At 52.5% G+C, this 26063-nt stretch overlaps 1 protein-coding gene across 2 annotated transcripts in view; it reads left to right on the top strand.

Moving 5' to 3' along the window:
* SMAD7 (SMAD family member 7) overlaps window positions 1-17748 on the top strand; it is a 29864-nt gene extending 12116 nt beyond the window's left edge. For both annotated transcript variants that reach the window (XM_043558773.1, XM_043558772.1), the window contains exon 4: window positions 15683-17748. In XM_043558773.1, the coding sequence (XP_043414708.1) occupies window positions 15683-16221 (539 nt within the window). In that variant the 3' untranslated portion in view covers window positions 16222-17748. The remainder of the gene's footprint in view (window positions 1-15682) is intronic.
* Window positions 17749-26063: the final 8315 nt, after the last annotated feature.

Raw genomic sequence — 26063 nt, 5'->3', positions numbered from 1 at the left:
ACTGGGAATTTGGGACCCGGGTGGCTGTTGCTGTGTTTTTGTGTCTCCTTCCTCCGCCTGGGAACGAGCAGCTTGTGGTTTTTGCTGAGGTCTCTAATGTTTGGGGGAGTCAGATGGACCAGCACATGTGACTGTGAATGAGCTTCCTTACCTGCCCACTCCCTTACACCCCAGATCCAGACAGTCTGGATCTCTAGGGACTCAGCCCATATCTCCCTAAATGCCAGTGTAATGACTCGGGCCTCTGTCGGCTCACCTGCTGCACACCTACTCCCCAGTGAAGGACCGGTCCTGGACAGCAGCTCAGGTTTTTGCAATGCTCGAGGTCATGCTCCCGGCCCTGGATCAGGGCTCACTGATGAAACCCCCTTTGTTTGTCCTGGAAAGAATGAGGTAGTCAGGCAGGGGTTAAATGCAGGGAGACAGCATTTAAAGTCTCCGGAGCAAATCTGGGCTGCTCTCCTGGCCAGACTGGACGGGCTTCCGCCTCATGCATCCTGTCACTGAGGCAGAACAGGGCCTCCCAGCAAAGGGGCAGGGGGCCAGGTAAGGGCCGGGTTCTGTCCGGAGTCGCTTCTGGGTAAAGTCCAGCACATTAAATCTCACCGTTCGCCTTGGACCTTCCCTTAGCCGGGCTGTAGCCTGGTGGCCTTCTAGACCTATAGGACCTCGCTGGCAAGCTCCGAGCCAGTAGGGCAGTGAACAAGGAAGACATGCCAAAGTCAGGCTCAAGTTTGACTTCCTCTGCATCTTTATTGTTGCTGTTACTACACCAAAATATCGGTCCCGCCAGTGCTGTGATTGCCTTCGCTGCGGTGGCAACTTCAAAGCAGGTGCGAGCAGCCCTGGCGAGAGAAAACAAGGCCCAGGGTGAGAGTGCCAGATAGATGTGCCTCCAACATCAGGAGACCCTGGGATCTTCTGAATCACAGTCCCCGCGGGTGGGGACCCAGGATCGGTATGTTTTGAAGCTCCCCGGGTGATGGCAGTGTGCCGACAAGTCGAGGAACCCCTCATGGAAGGGGAAGGAGGGGTCTGTGTCCCCGTGGGGCATCTCTGGCGGCTTCTCTTGGTGGCCGGGCAGGTTTTCTGTGATTCCCTGTCTGCTCCCGTAGTGAAGAATTTGAGTGTCTGGCTCAATGAGCCTCTTCTCAAATAAGATTTTTGCTGCATTGTAAGAACTTGACAGGGTGCATTAACTTTGCACCTTCCTCCAGTTGACTTTGCTGTTGTTAATGACCTTGTAAAAGCGACCCGTGGGACAGAGTTTCCTTTTGGGGTGATAACAGTGTTCTGGAACTAGATAGTGGTGATGGTTACACACAGCTCTGTGAATGCACTCAGTGTCACTAATGGCAAATTTTATGTTATGTGTATTTTACCACAGTTTTTAAAAGTAGTGACCTGTGGTGGCTTTTAAATATATTTTAGATAATCAAGAGCGGGGATTGCAGAGACTAAAAGTGGAGAGACTTGTGTTTGGTGCCTGGGATCCACCGTTGACAGACAGTCGTGTTGCCAAAGGACTTCTGAGGTCTCCTGGGTTGGGGGTAGGGGGGGGGGCCTTTGATGGGCTGGGAGCCTGTCTCTCTGATTCTTATTACCTGAAGAAGCAGGGAGAAGCGGGCGCATCTCTGTGTTGATTTTTTTTTTTTTTTTTTTTTGACCTTCCCTTTTCCATGCGGGTTGCAGAAATGAGAGGCAGGAAAGTTCCCTGTGGTTCTTTCCGAGCCTGACCTTTCTGCAGGGGAAGTAAGTGCACTTCTTCCCGCTCTGCCCCAGATGCCATTTTCCCCTGGTCTACCCAGCCCGGTTCCCTGCACCCTCGCCAGCCCAGGGATTGGAGACCGAGGGTGACGCAGGGGCTGTCCCTCAAAGTCCCGGGCCTCCTGACCCCTTGCCCCTCCCCCGCGATCCAGACCCTTTCCCCGGCTCTACTCCCAAGGCCCCTGGTCCATGTGACCTCCCCACTGAGGTTATAGGGCTGCAGAGGTGGGCAGGTGACTTCCCCGGAGCCCTCCCTTTGCAGGAGACTCGGGAAAGGATCCTGTGCGCCGCGGCCGCTGGGAGGTCACCACTGGTCCTACCATCTTCCTCGCTCAGTATTGAATGGCTAGCCCAGAGGCTGGCTGTGTGCCTACTGTCACAGAGAGGCTTCCTCTCTGGGCTATTTTCAGCGGGAAGATATTATTAACTGCTGAGGCACAGTTCTCAATTTAGTGGCTAACACACCAAGAAAGCAACACTCACTTTGTCAGCGGCAGCTCTACGCAAACACGCCGGGCTGCTCCCAGCCCCTTCCCCGTCTCCCCGTGGGGTGTCCTTGGGGATCTGGGGCGGGGAAGCTACCATCGGAGATCCTGTCTGCCACCGAGAGATCGAACCGTTTTAATTGAGCCAATCGTTTAAAGGTGTAGGACGTGGTAGTGTTTATATCCTGAGGTGGGGAGATTCTGTGTTGGGAATGGGGACCCCAGATGGAAAAAGGCACTTTCTGTGGAGTTGAGGACCGTCATTTAAAACAGAGTGATAACTTTCACCTTGTAAGCGAACAGGAAATACTGGGAATAAGACAGGAAATTGCATCTTTCCTTCTATAAGAAGAACTCCAGAAAAAAGTTGTTCATGAAAGGTAGCGGCTAAGATGAGGCCAGCCTTTTTTTTTTTCCTTTTTTTTTTTCTTGCGGGGTGGGGGTGGGTTTCTCCCCCCTTCTTCCTTTCCACTCCCACGAGAACTTTTAGGCCATTTTGTTTAAGAAAGAGGCTGTTTGAGAACTTTATGTTATTTTTATTATTTAAAAAAATATTTTACCAGAAGGGTCACCTTCAGTTGAAATGTTAACTGCAGCCTTATTTCCTGGTTCACTAAAGAATCTTTCATGATTTTTTTCAGCTTCCTTCCCCAAATGGTGAGGCCAAGCAGCTCTTGGCTGGAAGCGAATTTTGGTTTGGCTGCTCGAGGTCCTCGACACTGAGCCCCACCCAGGGTCATTAGCTCCGTTTTAACTTGCAAAAGAAAAAAAACCTCTTTTTGGTAGGGGGTGGGTAAGAATTCGTCCGTGCCCGCAGTGTTCCACCCCAGCGTTGCCTTCCCCTAACGCGGGTGCCTGGCCTGGGGCAGATTAGAAGTCAAGGCTGACTCGAGGCCAGTCCTGTGTCCACCCCAGCAGCCCCCAGGAATTCCTTACCTTCTGAGACTATCTGTTTCCTGGGTGCTAGTGAGGAGTGGAGAGAAACAGGCTTCAGAGCTCTCCTGGTACAGCTCTGCTCTGCCCTGGGGGGACTGCACCCAGTCACCCAGAAGCTTCCCCCAGAAAGAGGGCTTGCCACAGCCTCATGTGGTGTGGAGAAGTAGGTGTCCTGGGTGTAAAAGCAGTTTCCATTTACTCATCTCTGGGTTTCTGAGTCCCCTCTTGGACGATGTCATTCATCGTTCTGGTGACAGGGGCTAGTGCCCTGACCCATGCTGCTAAGGGGCCCTCTTTAGACTGGAGGTCGGAAAGAGATTTGTGTGTGGCTTGCTTGCTCCCCACTCACTCCGGTCCCCCACCCCAGCCTTTTTTCCTTAGCGTGCATCGTTTTGTTTTCATAACACAACAAGAGCCCTGGGGTGTGTAAGAGCATTGTTGAACACTTGGTGAGGGTAACTTGTCCAAACAGAGCAGGACGCCAAGGCAGAATGCTGTGGGCAGGTGGTGTGCCCACAGAGGGTGCCGGGCCGGCGCCTGGCTTGGAAACACCTCCGGATCTGCCGCAGCTGGCTGGGAAGTAGGTGAGGACAGGGGCTTCTCTCTGCCCGTCTCCCCTGGGAACTGGGACACGGCCTGGGCCTTTCTGGCTGACCCCTGCCTGGAAGGCATGCTCCCCTCCCAGCCAGGTTCCCTCGTACCTCCCTCTGGCAGGTGTCAGGCTGGGTGGACCACCTGTTCTGGGAGAAGCCAGCCTGTCTCCGGCTCATTCATATAGTGATTATTTAGTGAGCACCTACTATGTGCCAGCCTCTGCAGTTTTGGGGCTGTCAGAGCCGGAACGAAGAGCAGCATGCAGTGGTTTGTCTGGAGGGCTTTTGGGGTCAGCGAGGTGGAGGCTCTTTCTTGCACGGGATTTGGCTCTGTCTGGAGTACAGACAGAGGGCGGCTTCTCAGGCAATTTCTACAGGACAGAAGGAGCTTGGGCTCGGAGCCGGGCCGTAGGTGTTGTGAGACGCGGTAGAGGTGCAGGGATGGGCCCCTGAGGTGATTGTCTGAGCACGCCGGGTTGGCAAGAGCTTTTCTGTCATCGGCTTTTGCCTCTGCTTTGGTTGTGTGGTCTGTTGAGAGTTGAGATAAAACAAAGCTTGTGGATAAACAGAGGTCTGTCTCCTCGGGCTCCATCACCCCCTCCCCCCCCGGCCCCCAATTGTAAGATAATAAGCAGTAACCTTAGGAGGTACAGTTATAATCCAGACCCTGGTATAGTACCTGGGAGTGCTGTGTGGAGCAGAGGTGACCAGCCTTGCACTGGCTTTGCCCCCGGGGGGGGGGGGGGCACCAGACACAGATGTCTGGAGAGATAGTATTTAATGTCTTGACAGCCACAGGGCAGGTGGGCTATCTTCAAAGCCCTGGAGCTTGACTTTCCCTTTAGAACTCCTGTGGACTTTTGCAGATGCAACTCTTGCTTTTAAATTTTCAGTCTGATGGTCAAGCCCATTTCTGAGATGCCGGCCCCATGTAGGAGGCCCCTAGTGGTGATTTTGTACAGGGTGGTCGAATATGCAGGGACCAAAGTGTTTTCATTTCCGCGCTCATCCTGTCCCTGCCTGTTTCCCCCAGGCTGACCCGATGGCTGTGTTCGTGGAGGTCCCTCATTTAATTTATCTATCTAGTTTATCTACTACTGTGCTGTGGAACCCCACTGGCCAGAAACAAATCAGAGCTGGTTTGGCTTGGGGTTTGATCAGGGCAGAAAGGGAAGAACTGATCTCAACCCCAGTTTCATCTTGTCAACGTTGGGAGTTTCTGTCCGAAGACAGCTCAGTTAACTGGCCCGGGACTGTTCGCGGCCCTCGGGTTTGTTCATTTGAGAGTTGCCTTTTTACTTTTAACTTGCGGCTGGTCGCTCAACAGGAACAGAAACAGTAAGACGCCAGGCTGTGCTCTCTGTGGACTCACCTTTCTGCATTTGCCACTCGGAGGTTAAATAGTTGTCCCCATCACCCTATCCCAGCTTCCACTGCTTCCAGGCACCTAACAAGAAGCTGGAAATGTCGCCTTGCCCAGTAGGCCGAATGAACTTCTGAAGCCACCAAAGGGTCTTGAAGAGCTGCTCAGCCCAGAAAGTGCTTGGGGACCTCACCCGCCCCAGGGCAGCCTCTTAGCCAGCACAGCCCCTCCCCCTCATTAATGAGTAACCCAGAGGGAGAAGCTGGGTGCGTTGTACAGCTCTTAGAAATAGGCCCATCTCCAGCTTAGTGGGGTCACAGTTCAAACCCCGCTGAGAGGGGTTTTCTGGGGGGAGAGGCCTGGGGTGAGGGGCATGCAAAGATTCAGAAGCAACCCCCACCCCCAACTCCGGTCTCCGAGTCCTGGGAGGGCACCTGGAGAATGACAGTGGGAGGGAGAGCCCCCTCCAGGGCCACGCCTGTCCTGGGGCCTCCGTTGTTTTGTTTTTTTTTTTCCCCTCATCTGCAAAGTAAGAGATTGGACCTGGTCTCTCCAAGCCCCCATGCCAGAATCTTGCAAGACCTCCCGTGATCTGTGTGGTCTCTGGTTCTTGGATTTGAGGGTTTGTGGGAATGAGACCCCCTGTTGCTGAGGTGGTGGGTAGCTAATGGCTTCTTGCCTACTGAATAAACAGATTATAGTTCTTCACATTTCTTGGCTTGCAAACCTCCGGAGAATGAGCGAAAGTTGAGGAATCTTTCTTTCCCCGTAAAAATGCGGCTGCATATCAGCATTTGCATACATTTCCAGGGGGCCTTTATCCTTGTGATGGGCGGAAGCCCACCAGTGAATCCCCTGTACTTAAGGCAGGCAGGTTAATGGGGGAGCACGAGAAAGCATTAGAAGAGGTAGGGCCTTCTTCTGTTCCCTTTCCCTTCCCCTTCCCTTTCTCCTTCCCCTTCTCTTCTTTTTGGGTAAAATATACCCAACATTTACCATCCTGACCATTTTTTTTTTTTAAGTTTATTTTGAGAGAGCGTGAGCAGGGGAGGGGAAGAGAGAGAGAGAGAAAGAGAGAGAATCCCAAGCAGGCTGTGCCATGGCAGAGCCCAACGGAGGGCCCCGAGCTCACGAAACTGAGATCATGACCTGAGCTGAGATCAAGAGTCTGAAGACACTTCACCTACTAAGCCACCCAGGAGCTCCATCCATCCTGGCCATTTCTGAGTGCACAGCTCGGTGGTGTTAAGTCCGTCACATCCCCGTGCACCCACCGTCCATCTCCAGAACCTTTTCACTTGCCCAGACTGAGACTCTGTCTCCACTAAACACTAGCTCCCCCCCTCACCCCCCTCCCCCAGTCCGTCTCTCCCCTGGCAGCCACCATTCTGCTTTCAGTCTGTGTGAACTTGACTCCTTTGGGTACCACATATGAGTGGAATCGCACCATATTTGACCTTTTGCCTCTGGCTTATTTCACTCAGCATACTGTCTTCAAGGTTCATCCGGGTTGTAACCTGTGTCAGAATTGCCTTTCTTTTTTAGTGTGTGTGTGTGTGTGTGTGTGTGTGTGTGTGTGTCTGTGTCTTTATTCATTCATCCTTCAGTGGACACACTTGGGTTGCTCCCACTCTTTGCCTGTTGTGAATAATGCTGCTATGACCATGGGTGTGTGCATAATCTCTTCAAAACTTTTCTGGACATATACCCAGAAATGGAGTTTCTGGGTCATGTGGTGACTCCATGTTTAGTTTTTGAGGCACCGTCATAGGGCAGGGCCATCGTGACTTGTGTCTCTGTGTGGATCGATCGCGGGGGGTGGGCAAGTCAGACCAGCCGTCACTCCTGGATGCAGCTGGGTGGGTTTCTGGGTGAGCCCTGGTGCAGGGGGCGTGAGAGAAGGGTAGGGGTGGCAGTGGGGGTGCCGAGTGTCCTTGCGTGGGAGTGGGGGGGGGCAGCCTGGCTCTCTGCAAAGTAATACAAGCCACATTGGAACCCAAAAAGAGTGTCTGGCCCGGAGTCCTCTGAAATATGGGGCACACAGCACAGAGCAGCCATAGCGATTTATGGTGGGCTCCAGGGGGCCTTGCCATGGCAAGTGCAGGCTGGGGGAGGCTTCATCCCTCTTTCACGGGGAGGGCCTGGGGCAGGCCCCAGGCCTAGGAGGCCCTGGTGCTTTGGGGGTGAAAGGGCTGGGATGGCTGAACAGTGAGTGTGTCAAAGCCAGAGAGATTAGATTACAGAGGCAGACAGAAGTAATGATTAACTTTTCCAGTCTGCCCACTGTTGTTTTTCCCTGTGAGCACAGTGTGGGCCTGGCCTGGCCAGGCCCTGGTGTTGGGTTGTAAAGAAAGAAGGAATGACGGCTCTCGCGAGCTGGGTGGGGGGAGCCAGGAGCTGGCCGGAGAAGGGAGCCTTTTCCGTCAGATCCCGCGTTGGAATTTATTGGCCGGAATGCAGTAAATGTTCAAAATGCCATCCCATCCAACAGTTTTCATAATTGTTATGGAACAAGGGGAGCTGGGGGAGGGGAGGGATGAAAAGGACTTTTGTTCCTCCCTGTGTTTTTCCACGTCTTCGATGGTTTTTCTACCCCCTAGAAAAGCTGGAGCTGTGTGGGGGGATGGGAGGGGCAGGGCAGGGCCTGCGACTGGGTCCTGTAACACTGTACTGCCTTTTGGGGCCCCGGAGGTCAGTGTGCATGGGGCTTTATTAAAATGAGGCCCACAGCAAAGGCAGGCCAGAACTGTTCTGTACCTCTGGGGGTGTGTCCTTTAAAACAGTTGACATAGGCATCCATTTTTATCAAGATCCTCACTGGGCTTTAGTGTGTATCCTATGTACTTAGAAGGGGTCAACACAAAGAAGAAAATGCGGGACTTTTTGGTGGTTTAAGAGAAGATCCTTTTGTTGGATTCATGTACGCGTTCCCACTTGGGAATCCACATGTGGAATTTGTTGGGGGGGCCTGGGGGGAGGGCTAGCTCTGGGCTCTCTCCAGGAGGGAGGCGGGTGGGTCAGCTTAGAGATTTGACTTGGACATCTTGTGTCTTCCTGGGACTGGCCGGGGTCATACCCCGTGGACGGGCAGGTGAACAGATAATGCCATGCGGGTCGGGTGGGGGGGCGCTGTATGTGTGCAGGTGTGTGAACCCCCTTTCTGAAAAGAGTGGCTTAGTTATTTAGGGGGGGAATGGTGGGAGCTTTGTGGTACATGAGGGAGGGGAAGAGTCTTGAAATTCAAACACGAGAAATGATGAGGCTGGGTGCATACCAACAACAGCCAGAGAGGCCCATTTACTGTAAATATTATGAATGGAGTTGGCCAGGCTGGGAGTCCCCACCCTTCCTCTGAGTCCTCTCGGAGCCGGGCAGAGCTGGCCTCCTCAGAAGGCAGGCAGCCGGGTACACGCTATAATTTGCATGGCTGAAGACTGGAGCACAGGAAGCCGTGTCAGCCCGGCTGGCGAGACAGACGAGAGCTTTTGATTTGTGTGGCTTCCCTCCCCTGCCCGGCACTACCCTCAATTATATTCTCCGCTGGCCAAATGACTTGTCTTAGGAGGGACCCCCAGGATGGGGGCTTTAGACTTGAACGTTTGAGGGGCCTTGGGAGACGGGGCTGGGGCCAGTTGGGGGAGCGGGGGGGGGGGGGAGTACGTTGTAGCTTTAGTAACTGATTACTCATCATCATTAGTCTGTAAGGCAGAGTCACGAATCAGTCTTCCAGACGAGCAGGATCTGCCAAATTTGTAAGCTTGAGAGACCTCTCAGGAGGAGGAGGGTGATGATGGGTGAGGAACTTAAGGGCACCAAGCCTGGGCAGACCCTCCTCCCCTGGGGATCCACCTTTTCCCGAGGGCCACAAAAGACAAGACAGAAGGGACACAAGTTTGTAACTTGAAGTTCTTAAAGGAAAAATTGGTTTACAGGTGGACACAGCAAAGTCTGCCTCATATTTCCTTTTCCTTTTGATTTCGTTTTTATCTTTGCAAATTGAATGCAAGAATGTGCCCTGCTCCCCAAAGTGATTTTCTTATTCTCCTGAACATAATAAAAATAAATGGAAGGAGCGTTCATAAGGATGGGGCATTTCTGTGATTCAGAGTGTAGCCAGGGGACTGTCAGAGCCCCAAGGTGGCCTGCTGTGCCCCAGCCTCCTTCACGTGAATTGTGGATGGGTGGGTCAGACTGAGACTCTTCGAGGGCAAGCCATTTGGCCAGGATCGAAGAGCAGCATGCTGCCAAAGAAACCGGTTCATTCCCTGCTTGGTACGAGGGAGCTGGACCCCACACTCAGCCCTAAAGTAGGAATCACGTTTCCAGAATGTGTTTTGGAAGGACGCGTCTTTTTTCCCCCTCTAGCATTTGGAGAGCTCCGGTGGCCTTAGAGGTCTGGGGTGGCTGCCCACTTGCCTGTTTGGCAAGTGACCTGTGTCTCATTTCCCCCTTCTTTAACATAAGGACAGTAATAGGATGCGACCTCACAGGGTTGTCACCAGCCCCTTCCAACCGGGCCTGTACATTATTAGGGGCCGGCATGGCCCAGAACTGTTCTGTCCCCTGGGGAGGGGGGGGGGGTGGGTAGCATTTTCTAAGCGGTTGGAGAACCCAAGACGAGAGGTCTGAGAGATGAGACCAGCATGTGTAGCCGCAAGCTAGTTCCTGGCCGCTGGCCACTTTGTATCAGATTGTCACAACAGCCCTATGAGGCTGGCACTGGGAGCTGTTTTAGGGGAAGAGCTTAAGTCACCGCCAAGGTCCCATGGGAAGTAGGTCTCAGCAGGGTGTCTGACTCCCATAACTGGGGGGTGGGAGGATACTGCACAACACTGGAGTTTCCTGGGGGGGGGGGGCAGGAGCTGGCTGGGCACAGGGACCTGAGCAAGCACCCTGGCCTTTGAAGGAGACCCCATGGTACCCGCTGCCCACCATGGTACCCAGCCCAGCCACCTCAGTGGAGATAGCTTGTTGCAGAGTGCTGAAAACAACCCAGCCTTTTCTCAGTCTTGCCGTCTACCGGCCAGAGTCCAGATCTCTTTGGTGGAGGAGCTTGGGGTTAGTGGTGATGGGTTGAGTCTGAGCGTTTTCTGGGTAACTGAGGGTGAACCTGAAATGTTTCGAGTTTGTTTCACTCCCTTTGGGTAACTTGTTCCAAACCCCCGGGTTGTCCCTGCTGTCTTAGGAATCTGAGGGTGCCCTGGCAGAATCTGTCAGGATCTGGATGAGGTTGTACACATGGCCGATCAGAGCTCACTCTGGAACTCAACGGTGAGCCCAGACACCTCAGCAAGCGTCTGGTTTGGTTTCTGGTCATTTGCCTCTCATACAAGAGACCAGCAAGGTTCCTCGTGAATTGAGAGTGTTTGGGTTGAGGACAGATGGGGCGGATTGGCCCCGCGTCCCCATTATCTCAGCCCTTGTCCCTGAAGTGGGCTGGTTTGCTCTCAGAACAGCCAGTTTCCTGACCGGGGTGGGGAGCAGGGCTGACGGGTGCTGTTAACCTTTGAGATGTCTGAGGTGGGGGGAGGACAGGATGAGGCAACCCTTGGTGGCGCCTGAGTCCCGAGGAGGGAGGACCCTGGACCTACAGCAGGCGAGGCGTGGCGGTGTTTGTGTTCCAGGATCGCCAGGTTTAACTTCTCTGTCTCCCTTTGTGCCCTTTGCTTGCCCTCACCACCTGTGTCAGGCAGCCACTTCTGCCCTGTCTCCCCTGGCTTCTCCATCTTCAGCCTTCTGGCCCTGCGGGACCACTGTGGAGGGGGCACACAGGCCTTTGCCCACGGTAGGATTTTGGCAGAGAGATGTCCTTGAAAAACATTTTTTTAAATGTTTACTTACTTTTGAAAGAGACAGAGCATGAGCCGGGGAGGGGCAGAGAGCGAGGGAGACCCAGAAACCAAAGCAGGCTCCGGGTTCTGAGCTATCAGCACAGAGCCCCACGCGGGGCTCGAACCCACGAACCGCGAGATCATGACCTGAGCTGAAGCCAGACGCTCAACTGACTGAGCCACCCAGGCGCCCCTAGAGAGACCTTCTTTTTTTTTAAATTTTTTTTTCTTCAACGTTTTATTTATTTTTGGGACAGAGAGAGACAGAGCATGAACAGGGGAGGGGCAGAGAGAGAGGGAGACACAGAATCGGAAACAGGCTCCAGGCTCCGAGCCATCATCAGCCCAGAGCCTGACGCGGGGCTCGAACTCACGGACCGCGAGATCGTGACCTGGCTGAAGTCGGACGCTTAACCGACTGCGCCACCCAGGCGCCCCGAGAGATCTTCTTAAAAAAATTTTGTTTTTAATTTTTTAAAGTTTATTTTTCAAAAAGATTTTCCTTTTTGTTTATTATTTTTATAAGTTTTATGTATTTATTTTGAGAGAAAGAGCGTGAGCAGGGGAGTGGCAGAGAGAGAGAGGGAGAGGGAGAGAGAAAATCCCAAGCAGTTTCCGAACTATCAGTGCAGAGCCCAATGCGGGGCTCAAACTCATCAACCATGAGATCGTGACCTGAACTGAAATCAAGAGTCGGGCCCTTGGGGCACCTGCAGGGCTCAGTTGGTTAAGGATCCAACTTCAGCTCAGGTCATGATCTCACAGCTCGTGTGTTCGAGCCCCTCATCGGGCTCTGTGCAGATGGCTCAGAGCCTGGAGCCTGCTTCGGATTCTGTGTCTCCCTCTCTCTCTGCCCCTCCCCCGCCCATGCTCTCAAAAATAAACATAATTTTTTTTTTTTTAAATTTAAAATCCTGAGCTCTGGTCACCCTGTGCCATTGAGAACCTTGGGCGTGAGAGTCATTCATGAGCCTCCAGTCTTCTAGAAGGGTCAGGTCTGTTCATTCATGACCAGGGTAATTAAATAACTCTTTGTAAGAGGCAGGGAGCTCCTTGTTAAGTGGTCTTCCCTAATGCAAGTGCAAACACAAGCAAAATCCTTTCCCTTCTCAACACCCACCCACCCCTTCCCTTTCAAGGGTAGATTTTATGCTTTAAGGGAAATGAGGAAGGGGAGGGGGGGTGGAAACAACCTTAAAGGAATTTTAGGCGGATTCAGCATTTTTCTGGGGTTGCTCCAAAAATTCCCTAAACTGTAATAAAAAGAAAAAATTGTGAGCAGGCATCTGATTAGTTGGCTTTTACAACACAGCTTTTCTTTTTGGATGCTTTAAAAATGCACAAATACAGTTTTAAAACAAGCCCCTGTATAGTTTTCTGAGGAGGGAGAGAAGTTGCTGAAAATACCGGAAAAGGGTTGTAAAGCTGAGGGAAGTTAACAAGGGCCTGCGAGTCTTGCTTTTGGAGGTTAAGTATCAGCGACCGTGAGGAGAAGCCAAGTTGGGCTTCTGAGACTCTTCCTTAGTCCTTGGGAATGAGGGGGACTCCTCTATGAGAGCCTCCCAGCCCCTCGCCGTGAGGCCTGGGAAGCCCCTCTGGGGGCGAAACGTCTGCACAGACCTTTGTGGGGAGACGCTTGTGGGCTGTGGGCCCAGTTCAGGGGAACGTGCTTCTCTGAAGAGGATGCTGAATGTTTCCCAGAAATGGGCCCACATGGTGCAGATCTTGGGGGCAGGTCTCTGACTTGGCAACATGGGCTGTTGTCACGGGCCCCCAGAAGTATGATGTGTTACAAGGGGCCTTCGTGGGGGTGACGGTTTCGCTGGAGAGCGTGTTTTTGTGCCCAGAGATAGCCCAAGAGCAGTGAGGAGAAAAGGGGCATCAGGGTGCTGGGAGGCTGGGGGGTGACAGCGGGTCAGGCTGGAGGGTCAGGGCAGGGGAGGAGCCGGCGAGGGTCCTAGTGGGCTTTCAGGGGCCTTGTTCACACACAGGGACACCCATTCCCCTCTGTTTATCTGGGCTGGGCCATTAACCTCAACAGAAAAAGGCTTTTTCCAGGGATGTCTGGCGGCAAATTGCTGGGTGGACTGGCGGGCTGTGCAGATGAAAGAGAAACCCGCCAGAACACTTCCCCCCTCCCCCTCCCCCTCTCCTCCCCCTACCCCCTACCCCCAGGGCTCTGGGCCAGTCCAGCCCAGTCCAGCCCGGCTTCCCCCGCCTCCGGAGGCTGCTGGGCAGACAGGGCCCCCCACCCTTTACTGGTGGGCCTGGCATAGGCAACTTGATCCCAGGCCCCCACCCCACCCCACCCTGCACCTCCTCCCCCTGCCCCTCTTTTTTCCCTGCTAGCTGGTGCCAGGTTTCAGGGGGGGCCAAGATCCGTGAAACAAAGTATCGGGAGGCTCCCGGAGGGTCTCCTGCACCTCCCTCCCAGTGACTCCCCCAGTCTTCTTCCCAGACCACATTTGTCGTCCTGAGGTGGGATATGATAATAAGCGAGAGCTTCCTACATTTCAAAACTCCCTCCTCCCCAAAACAGTTCGCCCCGTACCTTCCAGAAGAGGGCTTTCTCCTTCCCAGCAAACTTGCACGCCAGAGTATTCTTATTTACATGGATATTATGGGTCTTTGGTGTAGCCTTCAGAGCTGAACTCCCTCAACAAGAAAGTTCAAAGATTGCCAGCACTCACGAATTTATTAGCAGTTGATGGATACTTTGCAGAAACAAGTTAATGCCTGATGAGTCACCTCTGCTTGGAGCCCTTGTCCCTCTCTTGTTTTTCCATATGTTCCAGCGTGTATGCACGCAAGCACACGCATGCTCACATAACACTCGCACATGTGTTCACACTCACGGACACCCAATGTCTCTCACATGCACTTGTGCTTTATAGGTGCATGCGTTTTGGGGGGCAGGCCAGTTTTCTGGGGCTGATTTTCAGGGGGGTGGGGGTTGAGGGAGAGGAGTGAGCCCTCAGCTTCCCCATTTTGTGTGGCTGTCTGGGTAGGCATTTGGGAAGGTCGGTTGGGGTGTCTGCAGGAGACAGCCACTCAGGATGTGTGTTCGTGTCTGCCCCCGTGGGTCACGGTGCGCATTTGCACGGACTGATTCACAGAACACCTCCATGCAAGACTGCTGCTTTAAAATAAATAAATAAATAAAATAATGGAGCCGACTGGTTCCCAGGTCCTAACATGCCTGTAAAGGTTGGAAGCAGTTATGTGTTGAGCTGCCTTGGGTTAGTTGTATATCCAGCCTGCTGGGGCAGCAGGACATGGGTCCCTGAGCCCTCCTCCACCCCTAGCTGCCATGCTGTAGACTTCATCAGCACTGGCCCTTGGTTGTTCCAAAATCAAAAAGGCCCAAACAAACCAAAAAATCGTCTCACAGCCAACTCCCGCCTTCAGGCCCCAAACCCCCAGTGAGTGAGCAGTAAGGGCTACAGGGGAAGGCAGGAGGAGGTCTCTGCTGCCTGCCTTTCCCCATTTTTGTTAACAAATACAAGACTTCCGGTCTCCGCCCTGCCCCACAAACCACAGCGTTCCTGCAGCCCGGCCCGGCTGGGGAGATTTATGGTTCCCAGTCTGAGGCCTGCCCCGCTGGCTCCAGCTTAAGGAGGAGTTGGAATGCCAGCCGCTGGGGCCCCCTTTCCCTCCCTGTGATCCCCCCTTTAAAGACCTCCTAGCGCCTGTTCAGGAAAGTCACCTTCCCAGGATCCCTCCCCGTCTCCTGGCTGCCTGTGGGAAGAACCAAGTCTAGGAAAGTTGGGGTGGGGCCTCTGGGGGAGGGGGCAGGGGTAGTGGGGAAAGGGGGCTAGGGCAAGGTGTCTGCATGCTTCTAGGGAGGGAGGGGAGAGAGGGGGTACAGGCAGAGAAGGGCACTTCAAGGAAGGTCAACCCATTTCAGACACATAATCTTCTGTCTGGGCCGAAGGCAGCTTCGTCAAGGTAGTCTGAGTTAACACCAGCCGGTGTGTTGTGATTTGACATTTTGACCAAATTCACCCTTTGCGTACAGAGCTGCTGCTGACACACACACTGAGAGATGGTTTTCTATTAGGAAGGTGTTTCGGCCCCAAAGCAACTCCACTTTCCATTTTTATCAGACGGCGCTCCTTTATGACTTGAGGCACTGACCTAAGCGCTGGGCCACACAGAGACCGCATAGCACGTGACCCTGGAGTCTGGAGACCTGGGTTCTAGGTGTGGCTGTGTCGTCCTTGGGGCCCAAGCCAGCAAGCTTTCTGGGTCCTGGTTTTTCTCCTGAGGATGACCAGGGGCTAGAGCAGCTAGCCTTCTGGGGTCCGTCCAGTTTAACGAACTGCAACTCTAGGCCATCTGGAAGCCCTTTTCTTGCCCTAAAACAGGACCAGTGAAGTTCCTAAGGGTTCCCTAGCTTCTGGGCTCGGCAGGGATGGGGCTTCCATTGGCCCCACGGGTCAACGTGATGGCGCCCTGGGTTGGGGGAGTGGAGGAAGGAGGTGCCCCAGAGAGCCCCGTGTTTAAAGGTGGGTTCTTGAACCACTGGGTCAAGATTTCTGAGCCACAGTAGGACTGCAGAGCCGGCAGCCTATCCAAGCACCAGCACCGCCTCTGTCTTAGGAGAGCTCGCGGGTGGTAATGAACTGCGGGTGTGTGCCTCGATCCTTGAGGAGGAAAACGCCAATCCCCATCACCACCAACCGCGTCTGCCATTTTGTTTTGTAGATTCCCAACTTCTTCTGGAGCCTGGGGATCGGTCACACTGGTGCGTGGTGGCATACTGGGAGGAGAAGACGAGAGTGGGGAGGCTCTACTGTGTCCAGGAGCCCTCCCTGGACATCTTCTATGATCTACCTCAGGGGAATGGCTTTTGCCTCGGACAGCTCAATTCGGACAACAAGAGTCAGCTGGTGCAGAAAGTGCGGAGCAAAATCGGCTGTGGCATCCAGCTCACGCGGGAAGTGGATGGCGTGTGGGTGTACAACCGGAGCAGTTACCCCATCTTCATCAAGTCAGCCACACTGGACAACCCGGACTCCAGGACGCTGTTGGTGCACAAAGTGTTCCCCGGTTTCTCCATCAAGGCTTTTGACTACGAGAAAGCGTACAGCCTGCAGCGGCCCAACGACCATGAATTCATGCAGCAGCCATGGACTGGCTTCACTGTGCAGATTAGCTTTGTGAAGGGCTGGGGCCAGTGCTACACCCGCCAGTTCATCAGCAGCTGCCCGTGCTGGCTGGAGGTCATTTTCAACAGCCGGTAGCCGCGTGGGGAGAGGACGGAGCGGGAGCCGAGCGGGCCCAGTCCAAACTACTTTGCTGCTAATACTTCCCTCCCGAGTGCTTGCTTTTCACGCAGACTCTTTTGTCGTCGTGTGTCCCCGGCCCCCGCCCCCCCCCCCGCCCCCCACCGTTCTGGTCCTCGTTTCTGTTCTGTTTTGTTTTGTTCTTTGAGAAATAGCTTATGAAAAGAGTTGTTGGGGTTTGGGGGGGGGAGGGCGGGGTATGGCTGGCCGAGCACACCCCAGGATGAAAAGGGGAAGCAACAGTGAGCACCCAGCAAAACACAGTGGAAGAATGGGGAGCAGGCCCTGACTTTGGGGTCCTCGTTTTCCCTCGTCAGGGCGCCTGTGTGAGTGAGTGTGCGTCCGTGCGCGCGCGTGTCTTACGGTGACTGCTGAGAGGCCTGCGCCCCCAAGCTGTGTGTCGCCTGCCCTTTGGACATATGCTCAGTGGGGCAGAGGCCGTACCTGGGCAAGCTGGCAGCTGGGGTTTGGACAGCTGCCAGAAGCCAGGCTCTGCCCCTCCTCCCCGCCCCCGGGGAAGCCTCCCTGCCCCACCTCTCCCCTCCTAGGACACGGGCCTGTCTGCAGGCTTCTTAGAAGCAACCCTGCAAAGAGGCTGAACCAGAAACCAGTTGTTTCCTGCTTGTCCTAACTCCCCTCCAGCCACCCTGCTGTCCTTGTCACCTCTTTCTTTTTTGGCCATCTGCTCCTGGATATCTCTTGAGACGGGCTTCCCGAGGGCTGCCGGGGGCCACCCTGGCACAGTATTGCCCACCCAGCATCCTCCCAAACCCCTCAGCCTCTGCCCTGCCCTGGTCATATCAGGTGCGCCCACCCCCCCATCCCCACCTCCAACTCCGAAAACCAGCTCAGCACTTTCCTCCCCTCTGCCGCCTGGGTGTTGAGCTCTGCTGTTAGACCAGCGAGGGGAGCCGCCCTGGGAGGGAGACTTCTCAGCAGCCCCCCTTCCCACCAAGAAGGATTCGGTCCATCATAACCCAAGGTACCACCCTGGGCTGTCACCTAACTCTTTCATTTCTTCTACAAACTCATACACTCGTATGATACGTTGACACTGCTCTTAGCTCAATGAGCATGTTTAGACTTTAACATAAGCTATTTTTCTAACTACAAAGGTTTAAATGAACAAGAGAAGCATTCTCCTTGGAAATTTAGCATTGTAGTGCTTTGAGAGAGAAAGGACTCCTGGAAAAAAAAAACCCTGAGATTTATTAAAGAAAAAATGTATTTTATGTTATATATAAATATATTATTACTTGTAAATATAAAGACGTTTTATAAGCATCATTATTTATGTATTGTGCAATGTGTATAAACAAGAAAAATAAAGAAAAGATGCACTTTGCTTTAATATAAATGCAAATAACAAATGCCAAATTAAAAAAAGATAAACACGAGATTGGTGTTTTTTTCTATGGGTGTTATCACCTGGCTGAATGTTTTTCTAAAGGAGTTTATGTTCCATTAAACAATTTTTAAAATGTATACTTGATTCCATGTCCTCTAGCTCCTTTTTCTTCTGCTGGGAGGGGAGTAGGGAGGGGCATCCTTTGGAATCAGGACATGGGGTCTCTTCGGCCCAGTGCTTGATTGGGGACGGGGAGGTGAGTCACCAAAGGGACCTGCAGGACACCTGCTCTTCCAGCATCTGTTACAAGGACCCCTCTTCCTGTTGGTATGCAGTGACTTTAGGGTGTAGCTGGCCAGGCATCCTCAATTTGTCACCCTTGGGGAGCCCCGAGTTGCAAAGGTGGGTGGATTTCTGCTGTTTGATCTAAACCACGGTTTGGACTCAAAGGCCTCTTGAAATGCTAATACATGTTCGTTTATGCTCGAGCGTTACTGCCAAATGGTCATCTGGGCCAGCTTATTCACGTGAGCTGACGGGGAGCTCACTACCTCTCAAAGCAGCGTTTGGCTTTTTATCAGCTGAAGTGAAACCTGCCCCCATTCTAGTTCTGCAACCCAGAATAAGTGTAAAATCCCGTGTCTGGAAAACACCCAAGGAGAGTTTTAATTAACTCCTGGGGTGGTAGTCTGGAGGAGGGGTGGGATTGGGAGGTGTTACATTAGGGAGCCGGCAAAGCCATTTTGGTTTGCTCTAACTTGCATCAACCCGCAGGAAGCACTTTAATAATAATAATAGCTGTCATTTATTGGATGCCTAACCAGGTGCCGTAACCAGGTGCCGGGCACGATGCTAAGCATTCAAGGGAATTAATCCTCACTGGGACCTTCTGCAAAAATGCAGGCTTTGAGAGGTTAAGAGACTTGCCCAAGGTCGCTTAGGGAGGAAGTGCTTAGATCAGGAGGATCTGGGCTTAGTCCTTGGTCCCTGCTGAGATGTTTATTTGATGGAGTCCTGTATGGTGACAGCCCCGAAACTCACAATCAGAAGGTGGGCCACCACACTGGCCTGGCCCCGCTGTTTGGGCAGGACCTCGGCTGCGGGAGGCAGGAGCTGCTGTGGCAGCAGCACCTGTGTGCCCTCCTGTGTTACCTGGACTTGACTTTCAGCCCCAGGAGGCTGGAATTGGGGTGGGGGCGTGTGGACCCCGGCAGCCTGGCCTTCTGTGGGCAGGCAGAGAAAGAGGGGTGCATAGGGGAAGCCAGGTTTTCCTGGTAGCCCACCTGCCTCCCCTGGCCAGAGTGGTCATCACCCACAGGCCTTCCAAGCGCCACTGGAGGACCACACGCCAACCCACAGGCGAGCCCAGCCCCGGGCTCCCAGAGGCGGGGCTCCCAGACCAGCTGGGGTTTGGATTAGTGGAGGGAAGTGAAGGTGTCCCTGCCTGGTTCTGCTCTCTTTTGTCTCAGTTCACCCCTCAAATTTTGGGGTGTCTTACAGGGTACTGCCCCCTCCCTGGGCAGCGACATCACTCTGGTGGCCTTATCCCTCTCACCTGTAGATATCTCAGCCCCCACCAGGAACCTGGGTTTTCTCATCTCCCTAGCCCTGTCTGCCATCATGCAATAAAACAACCAAATCCTGTCCTCCCTGCCTCATTCAATCTGTAATTATAAAATGCAAATCTCTCTCCTACTTTCCCTTCTCAGACTCCACTTAGTATGATTCCTTTCAGGGCCTTGTAGCGCCTCTCGGCAGTGCTCACCTTTTAACCTCCTCACCCCGGACCCTTGGCCCCAGGCATTTGTAGTTCCTCAAACACACCTTGCTTCTGGGCTTCCAAGCAAGTGCTTTCCATCCTCTTCAATTGGCTCTCTTCTTATCCTTCAGGATGCAGCTCAGGCCACACCTCCTCCAGGAAGCCTCTTTCCCCCCCTTTAAAAATATCTGCCCTGAAGAGACATCGGTGGTGTAGGATTCTGTCTCCCCTACTGAATCATAAGCCCTTGGTGCTCCGAAGCATCAGCTGCGGCCTCACTTAGGATCCGCTATCCTAACATTTCCTAGCACAGTGCTCACACAGGGCTTGTCCCCTGAACTAGGAAGAGGGAGGCAGAATTGCGGGCTTGGTTTGGCCTGGGAATAAAAACAGGCAGCGTTGCTTGTGACCTGTGCCCTAGGCAGTGTTCCAAGCATTCCAAGCACACTGGGATTATCCCATATAATCCTTACAAACCGCCCGAAAAATAGATGCTCTATTTTTAGCCCCATTCTACAGATGAAGAAACCGAGGTTCAAAGAGTTGCCCAAGTCCCCCAGCTGGTAAGCGGCGGTGTCAGATTTCATCATCTCTCTGCTGTCTAATCTCTAGGGGCACGCCTGTGTCAGGGGGTGACCGTGTTGGGCACGTTTTTTTCCCCTAAAACAAGTTCTGGTTTGAAAGGACCAAGCTGATCCGACGGCCAAACAACAGAAGCGACACCTGACGTCTGTGCCCGGTTGTAGGCACCAAGGCCTCGCCAGCGTCGTGGCCCCCGTGGCCCCATGCCGCAGCAGCGAGGCAGGCGGGCCTTAGCTAGGCCGTGGGAGCCAGCGCTCCAGTGGGTGAGGGAGGCTGGTGGGGCACCCGACGCCAGCACGCGCAGACCTCCTGGCGGGCCAGCGAGGCCCCACACTCAGCCGGCTTTCTGTCCAGTGTGCTTGTTGGCCAGGGCAACGGCTCGAAGCACAGCTCATGAATGAGTGAGTGCGGGGGCAGGTGGGACGGGGATCTGACATAAAAGAGGATGTGACTCACGGTCCTGGGTTTTGGAGTCACATCGACCGGGGTTTGAGTACTTACTTGGGCAAGTCACTTAACCTCTCTGAACCTCGATTTCTGAAACAAAATGGACACTATACCTGCCTCATGGGGCCAAGAGGGGGATTAGTGAGAAAATACATCTGAAGAGCTGGCCGTATGGTAATTAGGCTGAACCACGTGGGACTGCTAACATCTGACCGTTGTGACCTACGAAGATGACAATTTCATACCGCTTCATCTGCTTGATGCTCGATTCAAGGCAGCGGCGGTTAGGGGTCCCCAACCTTCTTTTGGCTGTGGAGCTGCCGGCAGGGGCTGACGGTGACCTCCGTGTGCTATAGTGCAAGCTGGCTGGCTGCACAACTAAGGCCATCGGCAGTGGGGGATGGTCAATACTGGGGCGACCCCTTCCTGCTCAGAACGGCCAGCCAACCGCTGAGCCCAGGTGAGAGCAGGAGGTGAATGCCGGCAGGAGGCAGCCAGGAGGGATGGGGTGCCCTGGCCTTGGGGAAGAGGCGTGGGCCCCCCAGCGGTGCCCGCTGAGCCACGAGCAGCCTGCACAGCCCCAGGTTTCCTGGTGCTTCAGCAGCAGGCCTGAGCTGCCAGCTCAGCAGTTTTCCCCAACCAGAAGTGCCCCCCTCTCTTTCTGAAAGTAATGATTTTCTAAAAATGGATTCCCTCCCCTCCCCCCGCTGCAATTAATCTACCGAACACAAAGTGGCCGCTGGAGGCGGCCCCTGGTGGGTTCGGACCAGTGCAAGCACTTTGATTAATTCAGGGACGATTTACTGGCTAGTGGGGGTGGGGAGGTGGGAGACCCGGGATGAAGTCTGGGTGAGAGCTGGGGGCGGGCCGGGGTGGACTCACCGTTTGGTGCCCGTCGGAGCCACAGAGACTAGGAGAGCTGGGAGCCTCTTTCTAGAGGGTCTATGTGATGAAGATTTAAGAGCCACAGGATCTCAGCCCCAGCCCTGAGGTGGTCCCATGGACACGTGTGCCCTGGGCCAGGCTAAGCTGGTAAATAAACCCCGGGGCACCTTCCTGGTGCTGCCATTTTAGTAGGATCTTCGGGGGAAGAAAAGACTAGAATTGTTTTGATCCTAAGACAAGCCCCTGTCTGTGACGTAGTAGTTTGCAAACGTGACATAAATTGTTGGGAAAAAAGACAAAAACAAAAACAAAACCAAGATGCTTTGCTCCTGGTGCTGCTCTCAGTGTGGTCCCAGGCCAGCGTGGCCACTTTGGTGGAAGAGTATGAGATGGAGTCTGTCTGCGCCTTGGATATACAGGCCCTGGAGGTAGAAATGGGACGTATCTCTTGGGGCTGCACTGAACCCGAAAGAAAATACCGGTTAATTCGTAGATAATGATATCGCGTTAGTTCTCAGCAGTGCAGAGAGCCCTTGCACACGCATTCTGCTCCTGATGCGGGATGGCAGCTTCCGCAGAGCCCCATTGGAGAAGAAGACCTGAAACACCGCTCCGGGAAGCTGACTGCGTGTAAATGTCACTTTTTGTGTGTCACCGGGCTGAGATTGGGCACTTTGCCCGTCCAGATGAATCGGTGGCCTGCTCCACGCACGCAGGTGCTCACCCAGTCTGTCGTGCCTTCTTCGTCTTTATGAAGACTGGTCTCGTACCTGCAGCGTGACTGGGGCTCCTTGAGGTCAGGCACCCGCTCTCGTACTGATTCGAATCTTTCAGAGCACGAACCCAGCTCTGGGCTTATAGTAGGTGCACAGTTAATGCTCGCTATAGTTGACATGAACCGAGCTCCAGCGTGCTTTCTGAGGATGGCTGGGGTGCCCTCTGAGGGCACGGTCTCCCCACTACTCATCAAAGTGCCCCCTGGCCTGCTCCTCACCTCCTACAAGCCGCTCGCAGCCCCTCCCGTCTCCACAGGAGCAAGCTACCCACAGCGGTCCAGCCTAGGTTGCTGCCAGCTTAGACCCAGCCGAGACCAGTGCCCTCCTGGGCTTCTTCACTCAGCCAAGGAGAGAGAGAGAGTTCCAGAGCAGAGCCCAGGCTCAACTGAACACACTGATTTGAATCCTCAGGTAGCATTCCCAGGATATCTTCTTGTTTTATTTTTTTATTATTATTATTTTTAATGTGTATTCATTTTCGAGAGACAGAGAGAGACAGAGCATAAGCGGGGGAGGCGCAGAGAGAGAGGGAGACACAGAATCCAAAGCGGGTTCCAGGCTCTGAGCTGTCAGCACAGAGCCTGACGCGGGGCTCGAACCCACAGACTGTGAGAACATGGCCTGAGCTGGAGTCGGATGCTTAACCGACTGAGCCACCCAGGACCACCCCCCCACACTCCTTATCCTCTTATCCTGCTTTATCTTTCTTCACAGCACTGTTTGACATCGTATGTATTGTATTACATGCATGTTTAACACTTCACGATATATCTGTTTATTGGTTTGGCTACTGGCTGGCTCTTCGAGCAGAGACAAAGCTTCAAGACAGCAGGAACTTGGCTCTGGCCGCTGCCGCATCCCCCGGTATCTAGAACAGTGCCCAGCACACCGTGGGCACGCGACAAATATTCCTTGGTTGAATCAGTGTTGCATGACTACTTCACTTTCAACTCAAATACACGCAATTCAAGTTCCAGGCGAAACCAGTTTTCCCCAAGAAAAGTGCTTGCTTTATATTTGTGAAAAGAAAGGGTGCATTCTCGTCTTTATCCCCACTCCCCCCAAGGTAAATGCAGTTTCTGAAGGCTAAGTTTGTGCCAGGCTCTCTCTGCCAGGGACTTGGTGTTGTCTCTAAGGTAAGGGTTGTTATTATCCCATTTTACAGGTGAGGAAGTGGAGGCCCAGGGAGTAGCAGAGCAGGAGCAGGTCTGCCTAATTCTACACCCCTTGAGTTGAGCCCTGAGCCCCCATAGGAGGCCGCTGTTTTGAAAGTGCAGTTTTCACGGTTTCTTTCCTCCAAGCGAAGATATGTCCCACTGAGGCAGCTTGGGACTCTAGGGGTATCCCTGCCAGGAGGCTGGCTCCGTGGCCAGGCTGTCCTGTGCCATCAGGGTCTGGAATCTTTGCTGCATCTGGGCTTTGCGTCATCAGCACCAGATCTTTTAATGACACGCTGCAGCCAGGGAAATTACAGTGCTCGGGAGACTTGTCCCAGAGGCCCAGCCCAGGGTAATTCCAGAGCAGGAGAGGATGCTGGGAATAACAAGAAAGACAGGGTCAGGCTGCCAGCCTTAGGTAATGGAATGGTGTGTGCCAGTAATGGGGAATGTGGGATGGGTAATTTTACTTGATTTATGCAGACTTTTCTTTCCAGATTTTAAAAACACTGAAAACCCCAAAATGAAAAGTCAAAACCACCCTCAATGTCATCATTTGAAGCTACGCCTTCCAGGGGCGCCTGCATGGCTCAGTTGGTTAAGGGTCCAACTTCGGCTCAGGTCACGATCTCACAGTTTGTGAGTTCGAGCCCCACATCGGGCTCTCTGCAATCAGCACAGGGCCCTCTTTGGATCCTCTGTCTCCTCTCTTCCCCTCCCTCCCTCCCTCTCTCTCTCTCTCTCAGAAAAGAAATAAACATTAAAAAAATATAAAGTTATGCTTTCAGAGCCACTCCTGGAGGCTATGGAGGCTTTAATGCATCCCCTTTCCAAACTTGGCCTCTGATTCTACATACACACATATACAATTTTCATGAATGAAGCCATGTTACACATTTTGGCTTGCTACCTGTCTGTGTCACTTAATAATACATCCCACATATTTCTGTAGGCCATTCATTTTCACGTCTAGTATTGGAGCTGAGTTTAAAAGATGCTGGTATTCACTGAACAGATACACCACTTGATACTGAACGGGAGTGACGGTGTGGGACAACTGGAACCCTCTTGTGAGGACGGTGCGGGTATAAAATGGTTTAGTACTTTTTGAAAACTGGCCGTATCCACTAGAGCTAAAGATAACCATGCCTGTATCAGAAATGCACACATACATTCACTAAAAGTTGTGTTCAAGAACAGGCACAGTAGCACTCTCTTCAAGTAGCCAAAACAACGGAAACATTGTCCATCAGAAGCAGAATGGACTTTTTTTTTTTTTTTTTTTTTTTTTTTAATGTGGCAGGGCGCCTGGGTGGCTAAGTTGGTTGAGCGTCTGACTCTTGGTTTCGGCTCGGGTCGTGGTCTCACGGCTTGTGGGTTCGAGCCCCGCATCAGGCTCTGTGCTGACAGTGTGGAGTCTGCTTGGGATCCTCTCTCTCTGCCCCTCCCCTGCTCGCTTGCTCTCTCTCTCTCTCTCTCAAAATAAATAAACTGAAAAAAATTTTTCTTTAAAAATTAAAAAAAAATTTAAAGAAAAAAAGTTAAAAATGTTTAATTATTTAATTAAATTATTTAATTTTTTAATTAAAATTAAAATTTTTTTTAATTTTTAAAAATTAAAAAAAAAAACCCACATGGTTAATTTCTACAGTGGACATCACACAGCAGTGGGAACAATGACCTGAGCCGAAGTCGGATGCTCAACTGACTGAGCCCCCCAGGCGCCCCTGTAGGTGTTTTTTTGTATCCTATGTGCATCCTGGAGGCTCACATACATACAGTAAGCACCCTGCCTATAATATCCTGCCAGCTTTTGCTTAATTTTGGTTGTTCAGTTTGTACATTTGAGGACCCACTACATGCTAGACCCTATTGGGCACTGAGATAGAACAAGGGAGTAACATACAATCTCTGTCCAAGCAGGTTCACAATTGGGTGCTTATCCAAACCAATATTCATTGTTTATATATTTTATTTTGGGGGTGCTCAAAATAGGTAAATGTATACATACAATCGTGTTTGTTTTGCTCTTTACTTTGATCTCTCTCTTTTTTTTTTTAACTAATTAATTAATTGAGAGAGAGAGAGAGAGCACGAGTAAGCAAGGGAGGGGGCAGGGAGAGAGGGAGACAGGGAGAGAGAGAGAATCCCAAGCAGGCTCCGTGCTGACAGCACAGAACCTGATGCAGGGCTCGAACTCATGAAACACGAGATCACGACCTGAGCTGAAACCAAGAGTTGGACAGTAAACCAACTGAGCCACCCAGGCACCCTTATTTTGATCTCTTTAGCAACCTATGTTCACGATTTTAAAATCAGAGACTAAATAAATAAGAAGGAAAAAGAATTTTTAAAAAAATCACATCTGGTCCCACAATCGCAGAGCACCTGCTAACATTAGAGCACAACCCTTTAAGATTTCTAAAAAATACATTCTTTAAAAAAAAAAATTGTTTTAATGTTTATTTTTGAGAGAAAGAGAGAGTGCTGAAGGCAGATGCTTAACCGACTGAGCCACCCAGGCACCCCTAAAAAGTACATTCTAATGTGCCCACCGTGTAGGAGATGCTCAAAGAAAATTTGTTAAATTCTTCTAAAATCACATTATCATATTGTTTTTTTTTTGTTTTTTTTTTTTCAACGTTTATTTATTTTTTGGGACAGAGAGAGACAGAGCATGAACGGGGGAGGGGCAGAGAGAGAGGGAGACACAGAATCGGAAACAGGCTCCAGGCTCTGAGCCATCAGCCCAGAGCCTGACGCAGGGCTCGAACTCACGGACCGCGAGATCGTGACCTGGCTGAAGTCAGACGCTTAACCGACTGCGCCACCCAGGCGCCCCTATC

The sequence above is a fragment of the Prionailurus bengalensis genome, chromosome D3, assembly GCF_016509475.1.
Source record: "Prionailurus bengalensis isolate Pbe53 chromosome D3, Fcat_Pben_1.1_paternal_pri, whole genome shotgun sequence".
Classification (NCBI taxonomy): Eukaryota; Metazoa; Chordata; class Mammalia; order Carnivora; family Felidae; genus Prionailurus; species Prionailurus bengalensis.
Note: the sequence above shows the minus strand (reverse complement) of the source record. Positions and strands in the feature narration are given on the sequence as shown.